General features: G+C 39.3%; 1 protein-coding gene across 1 annotated transcript in view; it reads right to left on the reverse strand.

Annotated features, from left to right (window-relative positions):
- Window positions 1-17,864, reverse strand: part of LOC121193917 (polycystic kidney disease protein 1-like 2) — a 35,335-nt gene extending 17,471 nt beyond the window's left edge. Inside the window, 25 exon segments of the mRNA XM_041056349.1 lie at window positions 13-243; window positions 326-516; window positions 612-726; window positions 1,132-1,245; window positions 3,087-3,218; window positions 3,302-3,422; window positions 3,681-3,805; window positions 4,223-4,369; window positions 4,629-4,766; window positions 5,547-5,713; window positions 5,817-5,975; window positions 6,133-6,456; window positions 6,732-6,876; window positions 6,992-7,121; window positions 7,516-7,705; window positions 8,567-8,717; window positions 8,861-9,003; window positions 9,108-9,336; window positions 10,050-10,240; window positions 10,427-10,656; window positions 11,203-11,350; window positions 12,707-12,817; window positions 16,344-16,523; window positions 16,614-16,772; window positions 17,546-17,864. Of these exon segments, the coding sequence (XP_040912283.1) occupies window positions 13-243; window positions 326-516; window positions 612-726; window positions 1,132-1,245; window positions 3,087-3,218; window positions 3,302-3,422; window positions 3,681-3,805; window positions 4,223-4,369; window positions 4,629-4,766; window positions 5,547-5,713; window positions 5,817-5,975; window positions 6,133-6,456; window positions 6,732-6,876; window positions 6,992-7,121; window positions 7,516-7,705; window positions 8,567-8,717; window positions 8,861-9,003; window positions 9,108-9,336; window positions 10,050-10,240; window positions 10,427-10,656; window positions 11,203-11,350; window positions 12,707-12,817; window positions 16,344-16,523; window positions 16,614-16,772; window positions 17,546-17,864 (4,290 nt within the window).
- Window positions 17,865-18,389: the final 525 nt, after the last annotated feature.

Genomic DNA, 18,389 nt, shown 5'->3' on the forward strand with positions numbered 1-18,389 from the left:
GATACACTGTACCTTGACCGTGTCTCTGATGTCTTTTCGTCGTGCCCATACAACCACCAAGAGATAAGCCACAAAGAGCGCACCCACGAAGCACACAACCACAGGATTCTCAGTAAAGGTCCCAAATAGCTCAGCAGAGCGTGACGGGTCGACAAGGTTGGGGGTAACAAAGAAAGAGCTCCCAAAGAACGTGAGGTGGTTGCAGAGGCACTGGGTGACTAAATGTGTGGTCTGAATACCAACCTTGAAAGACAGCAACCTTTACTGTAATTAAGGTTTAGGCAACAGGTTAAGCATGACAGGCAGACTGAAATATTGCACTTACCCTGCATCCTTCATTGCTCCAATCCAGTACTGATTCGTCCCAAAATTTACATGCAGCGGTGATGGAGGTGACCGATAAACTGGCATTGATGGATTTTATACCAGGGCCTACAATGGGCCTCACTACAAGATAGTGCACTCCAGTGTTTCCCTTTAAACTCTTAGGGTCTAGTAGCCAAGTGTATCGCTCCTCTGTATCAGACAAACACAAAAGTACTTAAGTCTTGTGTCAAGGCAGTAAAGATAAAAACACTGTATCTCCACCATTAGGAAAAAAGATTTATTACCTTGTGTGGTTCCCTGGTGGGGCATCTCTGTCATTGCTACATAATTTGTTTCAGTTGGGTAGCCCATATAACCAAGGAACAGTTTGAAGTGTAATGGGTCCTTTGAGGGCACCATCTTTAAAAGGTATATCAACATAGTTGCAGTAAAATTCTCAGCAGTGGACATTGATATGGGTGCAAATTAAAAATAATTCCAAATATTTAGAAGAGAAGAACAGTCTTTCTGATTTTTTTTTTAACCAATGTGATGTTAAGACTGAGAAAATGCTAAAATATTTGCACCATTGTTGGTGCTGGCAGCAGAAGTGGTTGTGCTAACAGTATGACGCTACCTTTTACACACCTGCATAACTACTGTCATACTATTGCACAATGAGATAATCTTTTGTAAACTGATAAAGGAGTTGGAATCAAGCTGCACATAGTGTCACAGCAGACCTAAGCTGATTCGAAATCTTTTTTTTTTTTTTAAAAAGAACTCATCATGTCTCTGAGGTGGAGATAAAACTGGTTACTGAACCTTTAACACCAGAGTAGCATCAGCTGAAGGAACATCTATGATTGTTGTGCTGTAGTTCCCCAGGTCCAAAACTGTGGTGTTCACCTGCTCTCCAACCGGCCTTGGCAGCAGAATCTGTGTGCCAGGCAAAATGCAAAAACAGGCCCGGATATCAATTCAGGTTTTACTTAGAAATGTAAAACAGTTCTTGATAGTTGCAGCAATTAACATGATAATAAAACATTTAACAGGCAGGTAGAATATTAATCAGTGTGCTTTCTAGAATCCTCATTTACAATCTTGCACTACGACTTAGCCTGAAATAATTTTTGGCTCACAACTTGAATTACATCAATGTAACTTTTTTTTTTGTTTTTAATTAACACTGCAATTTATAGCTGTGCATCAGGTTTAAGTGGGTGCATGCGTTTGGTGATTCACAGTCATTTAGTTGCAGCTTAGTGTCACAAAAATTAATTAGTGTTCCCTCAAGAGGAAGTGTGTTTGTGGCACTAATTACAGTAACAGATGAGAAAAAAAATCCATTTTAATTTGCTTGAATAATAGCAACAGGTTAAGTACTAATAAACAGCACATCCAGGCTGGCAGTTCCTATCCAGACTGAATAAACTGTGGACTGCCTGTCCTCTGCCTGTCCTCCACCATTTATATTTGAAGTGGTCTAATTTATTAATTTATAGAGTGTCATGGGCTCCAAACAGTAAACACCTGGGGTGCTATTCTGGTGAACAAAGGTGGAAGACACAACCTACTTAAGTATTTTTATGCTTCGAGCATTCAGAACACCTGGAGTGCATGGCATACGAAGTGGGATGAGTAAGAATCTCTCCTCATATATTAAAGGTGGATATATTATGGACTGACGACAGTTGTAGCTGACAGCAGTGGCCCCTTCACTCTTTCTTAAAGTCAGTGCAATCCTTATGGAGGGGGGAGCACTGAGTTCATTTGTATGTGGGTAGTGCAAAAAAAAAAAAAGATAACTATATATATATTTATATACATTTTTTTTTTCCACAGACTTCAGAAAAATATGTGCAGGTTGTAGTGCAAACATAAAAAAGAGATGCTGAAATGAGGTAGTGGAAAAAATTAGTCACACATTCATCAGAGCCAAAGCCTGGGGAAAGAAACTGTCCTTGTATCGGCTGGTTTTGGCGAACAACGTTCTGAAACGCCTGCCGGAGGGGAGGAGTTTAAACAGTTTGTGACCAGGATGTGAGGGTTCTGCGAAGATGTGTTTAGCACGGTTCCTAACTCTGGCCCGGTATAGGTCCTCTATGGAGGAGAACTAATACTGTGAACCTGCTCTTATGAGTCTACCCTACCACGTCATGTTAGTTATCACAGTCAGGAGTACATCAATTTAAATAGAAAATATAACACTTCTTTTGCTAGACTTTTTTAAAAGGTTATGGTGTACAGAGTTGTCAAGTGGAGATTAAAATATTAATGATTCTAGTTATTTATGGAGCTATATGAACTGTTTCCAGTTCAGTGCATCACAGTCTCGGTCACTGTTCATTTACAATCTGCATAAATTAAGAAACTGTATAGGAGTTTTAATCATAAGCACTTGCAAGAGAGTAGTTCTAGCTGTGAATCTCCTTTGTTGGATCATGCTTTGACAGTGTGACTCCAATTAAAGACAGCAGACTGAACACATTCAGCTGCAACTGCCTACTGGATTAATACAACTTGAATATAAACATGTTAACCAAATTCTTTGCCAAATTTGTTTATTTTCTAAAATTAAAAAAATATGCATGGCATGCTTTATTTAATATACTGTCAATGTACATCCACTATATAATATCAGGCTCAGTTTTCACTTCACAGAGTGCTCCCTTTAGTACAAGCTCCCTCATTGCTGTGACTTAAAAGAACGTATGTCTCCAAGGAGAACATGCTCTCAACAGGAGAGCACAGTAGCCTATAGAAAAATCCTTACTGACCTCAATATCCTTACTCAAATTCTCCACACGGATACTGGAGCCTTCTTCTGTTGTGAGGGATAGAGCACCTATTGGGCCACTGATGTTTCCTCTCTCATTCCAGGAGAATGGATTTTTATCTAAACTCAGCATCTGTGAATGTGTTCAAAAAGAAAAAAATAAGTTCAAACTGAGGAAAAGTTTGATCTAACACATCAACACTCCAGATAACTTACTCGTATATCCACTGGCTCTTCCGAGGGAAGTATGTTGGAAGGTAGTATTGGGAGAGAAAACGTGGGGCAGGAACAGTTGGGAATATTTATAGCCTCTGTGTGTAAATTTCCCGGTGTCACTCTGTAAGAAAACATGAACGGATTCATATTAAACTTGTGCTTTTTGTTTTGAATTTTAGTTTACTAGTGTTCTTTACCACGCCTACTGCTGTTTGAACCAGTCTTGGGAATCTAAATGTTCTGAGCGCAAATGATGCACAGGCCAGATGTATTCATCTACAGTTTGAGTGTGTGCTAACTCTACCTCAAAGCAATTAAGTGTATTTTCCAAAATTTGAAACTATTGCTTTTTCTGTACAGTTGCTGAGGTGGAACTTACCTACTGACAAAAATGGCAATATTAGCTTGTTGGATAATAGTTGGCCCCTTGTTAGCATCTTTAAATATCAACAGTGCACTCTGTGTATTTTTCAGTGTGATGAGAAGGGCATCAGAGATGTTTTTCTGTAAAAAGATAAGACAGACATTTAGATGAATACTCCTGGGAAGATGGGTTACAAATCACTGACCAAGCTCCTGGTCACCATCTCATTGTTCCTGACATTTACTAACCAGTCCAAGTGGTTAGTGATAGACTAATATGTTCCACAGGAAATGATGTGACCATTGACTTTGTGCACTGAGTTGACCAAACTCAACGACAGGAAACAGTTCTTGGTGCAGAAATTTAGAGATGCGCTTTAAACTACATGTTGTCTGTGTGAATTAGATGTAAATGGGTTGTCGACAGACACACTGAAAAACAGTAGGTGTTGTGGGACTGTAAATATTCCTAGGATGAGCAAGTTACATACTTAGATCACCAAACTTTCCCAAGAGACCTAATCCCATCAGCGGGGGCCTTAAGGTTAAACGACTCACACTGGAAGAGTAGTCCAGGATATTGCTTGCTCCTTCCACAATGGTGCTGGCTGCAGTGTGTATTTCTTTCTTGTTTTCTTCAGTTTTGTTCACATCCATGTGAAGGAGAGATGAGCTGAGGGTCGCAAATAATAATGAAGCCTCTTCCTGGAGGTGGGAAATCAACTCTCAGAATTAGAGATTTATTTTTTGGAGGTGTTATTCCTGTAGAACCCATTGTTGTTATCAAGAACATTCTCACACATCTGATAATGTCCTGCTTCACATACAAATTACAAATGTGCTAATTAATGGTAATTTATTAACATTAAGCAGTGCACCTCAGTGGAAACAGCACTTACTGATTTCATACAGTGATAACTGATTTATTCCTCCCTCCTGTGATGTCCTGTGGGGTTAACAGTACCTGAGCAGAGGAGCTGAGCTCTGTGCCTTTCTGGACGACAGCGCTAAGACTTCTGGCGATCACCTGAACTTCTTCTGGAGTGTTGGTGGGAACCTCTTTCACCGTGTCAGTCATTATGTCCAGCATCTGCTCACGAAGCTTCAACAGACGAAAGCATTCACAAGCAATTGTGGTTTAGTTTGAGATTTTGTTTTGTGTTTAGTAGCACAATATGTTAATTTGTTGTTTCCAGAGTCAAGTGTCATTTAACTTGTAAATAAGTACATAACAAGCCATCATGGTTCAACAACCACTCAGCCTACAGTTTGGAGGTATTTACTGGCTTAGGCCTGCTGACTGCACACAGTTCTCCATACAACATATAAACAAACCACTTTAGAGTTACTGTTAGGCATAATGCTCCTCTTTTGGTGGAGGCTTACTGTCTACCTACACCTCCTGCTCAAAGCAAGCTGCAGCAAGCTAATACAACCCAGACCAGTCTGCACTGAGACTATTTGAGGTATAAGTTTGGACATTTGCTTTACAAAAAAAAATGTCCTTATTATCTAGTCAAATAGGAATCAGTTACACTCACTTGACTTGTCGTATCTGCAGCTTGCCTAATAAGATGCAGGAGGTTTCTGATTTAATGATGAATAATAATGTGCATATTTTAGACATAATTGAAATGCATTTAGATGATACAATTAATGATGGACACTTTCACCTAGATCGGAACAGGGATGATGAAGGTGTGGCTTTTTGTATGTAAAATTGTATGTGCCTTCGGAGAGACAACCTTTGTGTTGGTCAGGTTGAGCTAACATGGGTACAAATACAGTTATCACATTAATTACCAGTACTTATTGGATGTGATTACAGACCTCCCAAATAAAACATGTCCTGTTTGGAAGATCTGTGCAGCAGCATAGATACCTTTTGCCTATCTGCTTTTTTCGATTTATCAGATTGACCGTTCAGTTTGGTGGCCACAGAACTGAAGATCTGTCCCAAGGTTTCCCCTGACAGTAGGCCCTGTTGCTTCAGCTGAGTCACAGCAGTCTCCACAGACACCTTAAGATTATCTACTGAAGAGCCAGAAGCTGCTGTGATGTCCAGCACCTGAGGAGAAAAGCCACTTTCTTACAGTTGGGTCAAGATGAAGTAGAACATTACCCAATATCAATATTTCCATTTTTTAATCACTCTATTTTTGACTAACCTGTGCAGTTATTGTGGTGCTAAATGCAAAGTCGTTATTTTTTGCAGTTGCTGTGATTATCAGGTTGTAGTTGGATTGGCTGTCTCCGACAGGAAGGAAGACCGATTTCACTTCACTGTTCTTGCTGCAACGCAGATGCTTATCTGATCATTTTCAAATAAAATAAAAAGATTAATATGGATTAATAGATTTCTCAAATTACACTATGAAACATTATGTGAGAAGTATAAACAGTAAGACACTGTAATTTAGATTGTTAGAATTACATAAATGGGTTTCTTTTAGCCAACGCTGACTTACCTTCAGTCTTAAAACAATAGCGACACCTAGAACAAGGACTTTGAGTCTGGCAAGTCATACTGAAAGGATCAAAGATTGTTCCTCTAGACGGCACTATGCTACAGGAGAGGCCTTCAAAACTGTTGGTGGTTGCTGCTGGAGTTGTATCCCTGCCAGTAGTGGTAGCACTGGTTGCGCCAGGTGCTGTTGTGGCAGGACCAGCAGCGGCTGTCGGCCTGTCTTCGGCAGTCGTGTCAGTAGCAGCTGGTTGTTCAGTGGTAGGAGCTGGTTCCTTTGAAGATGATGTCTGTATGGTGTATGTTGTGAAAATAGGCACAATATCCGCTTTGAGAAAGAAAAGGACAATGTGTGATTTTTAGTCAAAGAAATAAAGGTGCAAACAACATTAAAATCATTCTCTTACACTGAGACATTACTTGTTTTGCGATGGTGTTAACCAAGCATACAAATGAGAAAACTCTCATCATTAGCCTTTCATTATCTCTGTACTTTTGCAGCACTGGCACAAATTTAAAATTGGTCCGGAATCCAAAAATGACCTCTGCAAGATAATTCACAGAGAAACTTTAAAACTGTTTTATCGACTAATGTGCACACACCAGAAGTTACTACCACAGTGACATCCTGACCCTCAGACATGGCCAGTGCAAGACTGGAATGTTTCACAGTATATTCATTCCCGCCATTCTGTATGTCGACAAGTGGCCTTCTCCCTGCCTTTTTGTAGCAGCTCTGTGTCTCATCCTGTAAATAACATAACATGTAAATCCATTAAATCAATGGCAATATTTTTAAACATCATTTAACAGTATCTTGTCTTTGAGTCCATAAAAATTCAGAATTAATTTATCAGACTTACTATCCAGTTCTTGTCATCATGTGGGTCCTCAATGTACCATATGACGTTTGGACACTGTGCATTACAGTTCATTTTAATTTTTGCATCTGTGTTCTCCTTAACAGGGTCACAGCCTTGTGTACAAGTGAGACTATGGTACAACAAATACACAGATAATTTGGTTAATACACAAATGTTAACACTCAAAACCATTTGGGGTTTAATGTAAAACAATAGCCAACTATTTTAATTTGCTGATTGATCTGGTAATTTGTGATAGGGTATATTCAATTAAAAAAACAAAACAAACAAAAAAGAATGAGTGTGATCTATGAACTCCTTTACAAAGTAGTTTAATTTCTTCCAGCAATTTACTGAAGAAACAGTGTCATAAATATTAATTCCAGTGCTTCACCTCTGTGGCAGATTTCTTATGTAAGCTATCTACACTCAGTCAGATAAGGCGTTAAGGACACAGATGAGAATGTCATCAGGGCTCTCAATAGTCGGAGAAGCTCAGAAGGATCAAAAAAAAGATCAAGTACCTTAGTCCATCTGGTGTATTAGGCTCAGGGGTCAGGGCGATGCATATGGATTCAGTTTTTTCCACTTTATTATTACCTCTGTTTATCACATTAAAATAATACTTGTTAAATTGAAATGGATCTGGCAGGCAGTTTGCTCTAATGGTGTGGGTCAGTGACTCGAAATTTCCTTGGCATTTGCAGGGATGTTCTGTGAATCAACAAAGAAAATCATTATATTACTGAAACAGGCTGATATAAAGCATTAAAGACTAATATTCAGTTTGTAAACATTCTGACAGTTACAGACTCTGAATCAAGAAATCATTTCAGAAATTATTCAGCACTGCTGTAATTAAGGTCTTCTTCTATCACAGTTAAAACTCCTACAGCAAATATGCAGCAAATGTTTTGTAGGAAAGGTATTCACTGGCTGAAGTATGTTCACAACAAATGTCTTTTATGAATGAATGAAGCGCCACATTTATTAATGGCTGTGGTGTCACCAGGAGATGGTTGGGGTGGATGGTGGCTGTATATCATTATCCAACTAGGTTACATTAGTCTGTGAGGTTGCAGGTTATGTTAAAAAACATAGCCTGTAACATTTTTCCTATAATGTAATCATACCTATAATACTAACTCAGCTGATTTCGCAATGTCCTTGTTTTGGAACAATTCAGCTGGAAACATAAACAAGTCAGCCACAGAGTTCTTAAGTAACTCATGGAGCTAAACTTGGTTTAATTAGCTAGCTAGTTACAGCTGATAAAATATGCCTGTCACGTCAGCCAAAAAAACACATTGCAGGTTAAAAAAGACAAAGCTGTGTTTGTCTATCACACAATCAGAGGCATGTTATTTAAAAAATTACTTAGAATTTTGAGTAAGCTGTTCCTATTATCTCAGGATATATTTTGTGAAAATGGAAAGCCTGACAGGTGTAGGAACAGGTGAGCAGGGATTATCACTCTTCAGCACATGAGCTACACATCATGTTGAAACACACAAAAAATTTAATTCTTGACGTCAGAGATTGGAAGAAATTTAAATAGAAAAGGATGATTCTTACTGCATTCCCACTGGTATCGTTTGTTCGGGTCTGTTAGAGTGGAATCGTCCCTTATGGAAAGCGTGATACTTTTATTTCTGGTAGGTACTGTCTCTGAAGGGTTTGCATCGATTTTTATTGGAGATCTGACAACTCTGATATGTTTCTTCCTCTAAAAATGATAAAAAGGTGTTATAGTTAATACAGTATACCCTGTAAGACAGGAAGTATTCTTCCTAAAAATATCAGGAGGCACACCACATTACAAATACTACAACTGATTAGGAACAAATAATAATAATAATAACTTGGTACCAGTGTCTTGTTAAAGCTCAACCAATGGTCATTATGACCATTTAGTTTAACGACTGAATCCTTGCCACAGGAAGCAAACATGTCCACATCCACTTCGAGAGAGCAGAAGTCATTCCATGCTCTGAGTTTCACTTGTACTGTTCCTGTAGCAAAACATTCAGTTAAACACTGCTGAGACAAGAGCAATTTAAATTAAATTAAATACCCATAATGCATGTTTAGCCATTTTTAGCTGTGTCTTCCCTACCTTGAATTGGGTGTCCAATATGAAAAATTCCCTTCCTTTCATTCATTTCTCTGGTCACATAAAATGAGCCGTTGTTGTCTCCTGTCAGAGAGAAGAGGAGCAGCACAGGTGCACCCCGTTCAAGGGAAACACCAACAGTGATATTTGGAGAGGACCGACAGTCATCCCTCTCCGTTATCTCTGTCAACACAGATGCCTGGAGCCCAGCTACTTTCTCCAAAACACACACCTGCAGTACATAAAGCATTACAAAACAAATCACTTGTCAGTGAAACTTATTACAACAGGTAACGTTTCCACTTTACAATTACAAGCATCAAGGTCTTGAAGAAGAGGACTTAACTAGTAAACATGGAATGTAAGCAACGCGGTTTTACAGATTTCGAAATTTCGCTTTGCAAATGTTATGAGAGGAATACGTTTAGGCCTCAAGGATACACATAATGAGTTTTGGTGTGAAACAACAGTTGAGCCTCAAACTAAAACAAACTGTTTGACATGGCACTCAGGCTGCATCTTAAGTTTAATTTTGATTAAACTTAGATCAATGACACATTTTCACACCACGTTCAACACTGATTAGCCTTAAGGAAATACCAGGATTAAAGCTCAGAATTTTAAACTCAGAGGTGATAGCACAGGGTACTGATTTGGATGAAATTCAGCGGGCTGATGCATCCACCATGTTCTGATGTTCACAGATATGATACTAATTGTCTGGTGTGATGCTGTAATTAAAGGTTAAATTTAATTTCTAATTCAGAAAGCGTTTAACTCCAATCAACTCTTTAATCAAATGATCAAAATGTTAACTTCAGACTTTATATTTTATATGCCACCACCACAATCATAACAAAAACACAAAAGGAAAGATGCATCATGTTACTCGTTATTGCTTCACTGATAGCTGACCACACGTTTACTTGTTTATGGTTGAGGTACCTGCAGGGCTGTGGACACTTCAGGGAACATGACCATGTTAGATGCATAAAGGATCAGCAGGTGGCAGCCAGGCCCGAGCTGCTTCACCATCTCTGGAGTCACTGTGATATTATGGGGAACATTTCCTCTGACCACAGATAAACTGGACAACACCATTTCATCCTTCTGGATTCTGTAACTCACATTTGAACCTTCGGAAATAAAAGGGAAAAAGAAATACACTTAGGCTAGACATCACTGAGCTGGAGTTTAAATTCAAATGTTACATCTGGGAAAAGAAAGCAAATAAAAGAACAACAACAAAACCTGATACTTTCAAGCAGTGACAGAATTTGACAAACTGAATAATGGTATATTTTCATCATCTTGGTATCTACCTGCTTTTACTTCCATTTGAATTTGCAGTGCTCCTCCGTACAAGGCCTTGCAGTTCGTAGCATGAAAAAACAGCTTTCCAGCAAAACACCCGATGACACCAAACTCTGTGACAGGCTCTAGAATGGTAGTTATTTTCTGAGCTGTAATGTGTACGTCACTGTTGGTGCATTCAACTGCCACAAGAAACGTACTTGGATAAGTATATTTGTGCATCACACTGCTCTCCAACCTGAGAGGAAGAACATAAACAAATATTTAGTACTGACTACTGTACTTTCCTCTTTCATTCTAGATAAGCATAAATTCAGGTCATGCCATAAAGAAATCAGTACTTCAAATCAAATCAAATTTTTTCTTATAATAAAAACTGGAATTATATTCACATAAACAATTAAAGAGTTTGGTGTCTAATTTCATGGCAGTATGCACTGACAATATGGTCTAATTAAAACTACTGGATCCTTCATTTCCCATAATTCTATTCATTTGCATCTTTTGTTAGACTGTTTAACTGACTGTTCAATGTCTGGCTTTCTACACCTTATAACATTCTATTTGTTCTAAAGCTGAAGTCTCAAGTTAAACCATCACATCAGCAGGGTTATAACTTGACAATGCTCGCCCAGAGCTGCAGAAGCCATTATGCAAGTTTTGACAGACTGCTCCTTGTTAAGTGCATACAAACCTTCATGTGGAAAATCAGTAGAGAGCTGATTTTCATTTTTTAAATTTTATTTTAAATCCACACAGTCAGTGTGTGAAAGTTAGTACTCACCCGTCTAGACTGTCCAGATAAATAACATTGCCATCTCCGGTGCTCAGCTTGCAGGTAAGGTTTCCCCATGACAAATGTAAGGACCACTTTATGCTGATGGTGATGTCATTAAAAACAGCAGCCACGGTGCTTACTGTCAACGTGAGCCCTGGGGGGAGAAAATGACCAGAAATGTTGCAAAGTGCCTGTAACCCACCAACAAGCACAGATCCCCATCATCTCAGCAGACAGCAGAGAGGCACAGATGCTGCAGCAATATGTAATACAGCAGGTTTGTCTCTGTCTGTCTCATTATTTTCAGCTTATAATTCGCATGTGTTAGTTCGCATGTCTTCTTTTATTTTTCATTTGCTCTGTGCAAGTGCCTGATTGCTGCCTTTCAAATAATGCCATAAATAAACAGATTAAATAAGTACATTTTAACCACTATCTTCCTTGTCAGATATGAATTGGTTTTACATTTGTTCCTCACATAAGAACATGACTGCAACTCAACATTTTGACTTATCATTATAGGAACACGTGTTACTGTTAACATTAGCAACGACTGCTCCGTTCTATCCCAGTGTTCCAGTAAGCTATGACTGTGTGACAGTAAATATGCACATTTTTAATTTGGGCATAAACAGAAAGTTGACACTTTAAAAAAAAAAGCCAAAATACTGCAATACAATTTTTTACATTTGGATGGGGTGGAAATGTTGATGTACTGATCAAAATTAGAAAATGCAAAATGTGATTTAAATGGGATTTAGACAGACTTTGTGAATAAATCATGATGAACATGAGGCATGAGACTTATTTGTCTGTCACAATTCTGCTCCATTGAAGAGACAAAAAGAAGCAGGTGAAAACTTCAGATCTGTGTGGAGCAATGAAATGACTGTAACCTTGATGGAAAGAATTCCTCAAACAAACATAAACAGCATATTTCCATCACATTTTCTACATTGTTTTTCAGCGTTTGAGCTGTGACTGAGCTCTTTTTGCTCCCTCGTCTTACTGCACTTTCTGTTTTGCACTGGTTCACTGGACTCAACTAGAAAATTAGCCACCAACTGCTTGATGTGCCCGACTCCTAATATTCGTCATTAGTGGATGGAAGCACACATTAATTTGCACTTTCTTTAGCCACTTTTCTGGAAATATAGTTAAAGTTTATTCTACATTTGAATGGAAATCTGACTAACGAGCAGCATGCACAGGACCCTTGACCCAGAACGCGGCTACATGGAGTTCAGCCACCGTTCATTTTATTATTTACACCTGTGCTTTTCATAATGCAAACATGTCATAAAGGCCAATTGGTAGGGGTCCTGTGTGAAGCTGAGGGAGGAAGTAGAAGCAGCAAACAGTGAGACAGACTGAAACTACTGTACTTTTTAAAAAGAGTGGATTTAGTAAAAGGGTTGGACGGGAAACATTCAGACTTGCTTGGCATCTACTGGATGTGGAAGAGAGAGATTTATAATTGAACTGAGTAATTAGAATCACTGTGACTGACCTTCTTTGCAGTGGTAATCCACAGACAGGTAGCTCCCCAGCTGAGGACAGGGTTCACCAAAGGAGTTCACAACTTTAGCAATCTGGCAAACCTGGCGGCCACTGCAGTTGGCTGGAAAAGACACGGGGAACATAATCAGCTACTGATAACACAAACATTAAAGCAGATACTTCATGGAAAGTTGTACCAACAACTACTTCATATTTAGTGTTCTAGTGATAAGGGTTTACGCTCAAACAATATGTTAACCCATTAATCCATTAACATTCATCACCATCATCAGAAATGGACTGCACCTGTGTAGTGCTTCTAACATAAGCACAGGACAAAGCACTCACCCACACACTCACACAGGCCCTGTCCTACTCATGTTCAGTTTCTTACTCAAGGACACTTTGTCCCTCTTCAGGCCTGGAATTAAAATGCGTCTGGGGCAACCACTTGATCTGATCCCAGTTCCCCGCTCTAAATGCATATTAACGCGCACATCACTCCAAAAAACAGTTTGTGTTTTGAATGAAAAACAGAACAGCTTCCAGTGAGTTTTAAGGTGGAAAGTTTTCTGCCATGTTACTCTGTGCATGAGTTCACGTGGTGAATCAATCAATACACCTTAAATGTCAATAACGTCAACTCTGATCATTCCATTTGTTTTTCTTGACTGTCTTGCATGGCATAAAATTTAATGAGGATTCATCCTCATTTTAAAAAATATGTATGTGAATTTAAACCGGATTTATATGACCTGCGGATGTTGTGTTTCCTCACCTGAATTAAAAAAAACGTGCCGGAGCGTCGTTCCGGTGCCTCTATTCATCAGCCTGTTGCAGGCAAAACCAAACAACCCAAGTTGTTTGACGCATTCTTGATATAACTCTACTGCTTTTTCAAAACTTTCGGATGTCGTGGACAAAGCCACCTCGCACGATTTGAGCAACTTGTATTTGAGTACCTACATCCGCTTACGCAGAGTACGTTAGTTACGTAGGCGGTCCTTCAGTGCGGTCCAGGATACAGCTTTACCCTTCTCAAAGAATGTGATCCGATTGTGGTCTGAGTGATGGATCCCAAATGTGTCCTCAATGTGTCTTGGGTGAATTCGTTGTGATCGGATCACCTGAGAGGCACATTAATGCCAGGTCTGAACAGGGCCTTTGACATGCAGACAGGAGGAGCTGAGGAAGCAATAAACTCAGTGAGTGGACAATGTGCTTGACCTCCTGAGCCACAGCCACCAAATCCTCTTCACAGTCATATATTGAGGCCTGTGTCTGTTGTGATGTTGGGAGTTTGTGGTATGTGTATTGTTATAGTGTATAATAAGATCAGCACTGCATGATGTGAAAGTCCTAAATGTAAAATCAGTTCAGGGTAGCCTGATGACTCAGCTTGATGCCTGTCTGAGTAGAGTTTGCACGTTGTCTGTGTGGCCCAGAGAGGGTTTTTAACAGACCAATTACACTGTGTGGTGAATGTGGCCGTACAGAATGAAAATGGGTTTAGAAAACATGACATGCATTGGAGAGGGTGTGCTATTATGAAAATGGTAAGCTGAGAATACATACAGTCAGCTAGGTCGGGGTTTGTGTTTACAAACTACTGAGGACAGGTTTGCAGCATTGGGGTAGAAAACATGTTTCCACAATTTCATAGTTGCTCATATAAGGTAAAATATATTTTTACTATTCAGGATGAAGCAACTTGCAGGAAGCCTGTGACATTACTGTTAAAAGGGAAATTTGTGTGCAACACATGGCTGCATTATATGCTCACCTTTGACAGACTACTGTCAGCTCTGACATGATACACATTCCAGTGTAACAGTAGTGATAATGCTAAACAAGGCGACACACAAAGTAAGCTCCACAGATAAAGAGGAGTGACCTGTGCATAAAAGCATCAACTGACAGCAGAGGTTACGCTTAAAAGCACAGAAGCCCACTCACACAATTAACTGTTGAAACTAAGATCATGCTTTTTGCCTGCTTCACAAGTTAAGAGCACTGGTGCACTCATTCTGGCTGTTTTATTTGTAACATTAGCATGCTCTTTCCTCTGAATATTAAAGGCACTGGGTATCTGCCAGATGTGCAACATTAATGCAGAAACTCATATTAGAGATGGCTGTGGTGTAAACAGGCAGAGCTTCACCCCTGACAGACTGTGTCAATAAAGGATTTAATCAGTATTATTGATCAGCCACACTGGATGATGAAAGGAAAAGAAATTCTGTAGGCTGTTTGATTTTTTTCTCTGGAAAATTCTAAACACAATGTGACACATTCCACCCAGAGCCATCCGTCTGCTCCTGTACCAGCTGTCACTGATTCACAAACTCAAACTTTAAACGCGTATCAAACACAGAGCCTTAGCAATATTCATTAAACAGCCTTGAACACACAATAATAGTGTGAGCTGTTTTACCTTAAAACTGCTGCTAAAAGTGTTATCAGTTATTGTTAATGGTTAGTTAGAGTCAGTAAAGCCTGGTGAAATGTTAACTTGTTGTAGACTAGCTGCAGTAGTTTGTTCAGTGTTATTTTATGGCTTTTGCAATGAGCTAGTAAAGCCAGTAAATGCATTTTAACAAGCATATTGGGTGAGACATAGTTTTACCTATACAGATGATGAACTGTTAATGGTTGTTTATGTTCTGTTTAATCTTCTGTTTAATCTCTTTACTGGAGAAAATGTTCCTGAGTTCAAGTCCAGTGTGCACATGTAAATGTTTCCTACATTTGTTTACTCTATGAAGTCTTATGAAAAGCTTAGAGTAGAACGTTATGTTTAGGTGAACAGCCCAGTTCACAGTCATAGACAATAGCAGAGCTGATGAATGTTGTGTTAGCACCTCATTATGAAATGAACAATGTTGCTGACCATTGCAGAGGTATCTCCTGCATTTAACTGTGTTGCATCAGTCAGGACACAGTATTAGAAACAGTATTTCATTGAGTAGCATTTGTGTGGGTTTCCTTCCACAGTTCAGGGACATGAAGGTCAGGTGAATTTAAAATGACAAAATGTTCAAACTTTGTATCAGCTCAGCTGATCTGCACAAGGTCTACCCTACCTCTTTCCCAGTGCATGCAGGGAAAGGCGACAGAACTCCGAGAACAGGATGAACAAGTTTGGAAAATGAACGGATGGATGCTTATGTCTTCAGCTGAATGCACAAGTCAATATTTACTCACAAATAGATGGATATGGTTTATATATCTTTAATGCTATTAAGCTTTTTTGCTATTATTGTGAGACTTTTGTTCTGTAAATGTCCTTATGGGCAGTCATTATTTTCCAATAATAGTCTGCAGTGAGATTATATGTGCTTTGTGATACCTTGCAATCACTTCCTTAAAAAGTGGATTGAATGTCATCACAGCTTTCATCCATGCAGGGCTTTTATGAGGCCTGAGTGTTTGTTACCCTATTAATTTTTTTTTTCCTTTTGTGTTCAGTTGGTTAAAAGAGAGGAACTATTATGAAGCTAGGTTACTGTGCAGATCAGATCAGTTTACTGCTCTGGATTAGGTAACTGTAGCATACATCATTTCATTCATACATCATAACAGCTAAACAACAATTAAGTAATTAATGGTTTTTAGAGCACACAGAAAGCAATTTGAACACATTTTACCTGTGATCGACTCTACAGCATCCACCCAGCCACACTGACGTTGTGTGGATGTTGTTGCCGTGGATCGACAGTAATGAATGTTCTTACGACCGTAGAAGCCACCATCTATCATCAGCACTTGACCAGAACCACACTGCAGAGCGGTGTTACGACCCGCACACACAATGGATCTTCCAGACTCTGGGAAGAATACAAAAGCAATACAAAGCGGTAACTCATCGCAGAGTGATTCAGTACGCTGTTTTGTTCAGAATTTGGGTCAGTACATACCAAACTGGCAGATAAAATGCAGTTTTTTGTTGCAGTTTCTTTCAGCTTTCCATTGGAAGCCTGAGTCCTTCAATATGTGTCCACAAGCTGCTCCTGGCTGTGGGCTGCTCACCCAGTTTGAAAAGGTGATATGTGAACCATCCAGCCAACAGAGAGCACCTGAGGATGAAACAGACATAGGTACAGTTTGAGTCAAAGAGCCTAATAGTGTTTTGTGGTATACTGTATTAAATGAAGTAGCATTTACAGGCTCAAAGAAGGAGTCAGGGTATATTCTATGTTTCTTTCCGTGAACAAACCCCATGAAAATATTTATGTTCCATCATATAACCATAGGAACTACAGTTTATTTTAAATGCACTGTCCTGCTGCCATAAACTCAGACTGATAGCGGTAGAAGTAGCACACGCAGAACATGTTGAATGTGAATCAATGTGCTGAATATGATAACTGAAGATTTTCATAAAAGCAGCAACTAGAGGTCTGTATCTGTAGGTGATTCTGCCTGCCATTGGACACCATCCAATTGTGAACATTTTTTTTAGGTGTTTGTGTTAACTCATTTCTCACTTCACTGAGGGAAATAAAAAGGTTTTATACCAGTTAAAAGGCTGTCATTACTGAACAGAGGAAAGCGAGAATTAGATCTCAGTAGGAGCATGTTTTTTTTCAAGACAAAGACAAACTTTGAAAAAATTTGATCAATTTGTGCCAATTTTGCCCTGGTGCCAAGTTGCAGTATTGACAGGTAAAACTAAATGTGCAAGGCTGTTAAATTAAAGACCAACAATAAAACAAAAAATTTAGCAGCCTGAGTCCTCCTCGTTTCCTGTGCTGTATTTGATCTGAGGCTTCTTGCACCTCTAGATATAGTGGTTTATGATAAAGAACATAGAGGCAATTTTCTGTATTCCACATTTCTCGCTTCTTACCTTCAACAGTTGCAGAATATTGCAGGTTTGGAGAGGTAGAAGGTGCTACTCCGATCCAAAGATCCTTGTCAGGGTCCAGGTGTCTCTGAAGGAAATACTGAGTGTCCTCATCTGGGATAAATGCAAGATGTCCTCCACTCTCCTCACACCAAGCTTGAGCACCAAAGAAAGAGAGCTGGTGATCCACAAACTCATAGCAGGAGCCTCCAAAGGCCTTCTGGTGTTCAGGGCAGGAAACCGTCACCTTCTTCTCATCTCCAGCATAGGACAAAGAGCTGAGTGTCCCCAGGATCAGAAGCAGCAGAACTTTCCAGTACATCTTTTTTTGTTTTCACTTCAAAAACCGAAAGTTGCACTCAAATCACAATTTTCAGGTTCATAGTGCTTTGGTTGCAGAAGTAATATCGTTTCACCTTCTCATCTAATGTTCTCATATAGACATACCCTGTTGACATTGTAAATGGGTCTGACATGAGCCTTTCTCACACACCTATTGCTGCATTTAGTGGAACATTGTTTACGGAACAGCCAGGCTTTCTCTAAAACAGATGAATGCATTGCCTTTGTACACAGACAGAGCCCGCAACAAAAGGAAAGCTAGGAGAGGATTTTCAACCAGATGGCGAGGTCCTTGAGGTTATGTTTAACCAGTAATTTACATGATGTCAAAAATGACTAATTGGACAGGCTTAAACTAAGTTACCCATTGTGCATTTTTCATTGAAGTGGAATTCAAATGCACCATATTATAGGAGGAGTAATAAGCAAATGCCAACTTTTAAAGAAAATTTTCAGCACAAAATCACACAACTACTTATACGTGAAAGGCATTGTTTGCAGTGAT

The sequence above is a fragment of the Toxotes jaculatrix genome, chromosome 15, assembly GCF_017976425.1.
Source record: "Toxotes jaculatrix isolate fToxJac2 chromosome 15, fToxJac2.pri, whole genome shotgun sequence".
Taxonomy (NCBI): domain Eukaryota; kingdom Metazoa; phylum Chordata; class Actinopteri; family Toxotidae; genus Toxotes; species Toxotes jaculatrix.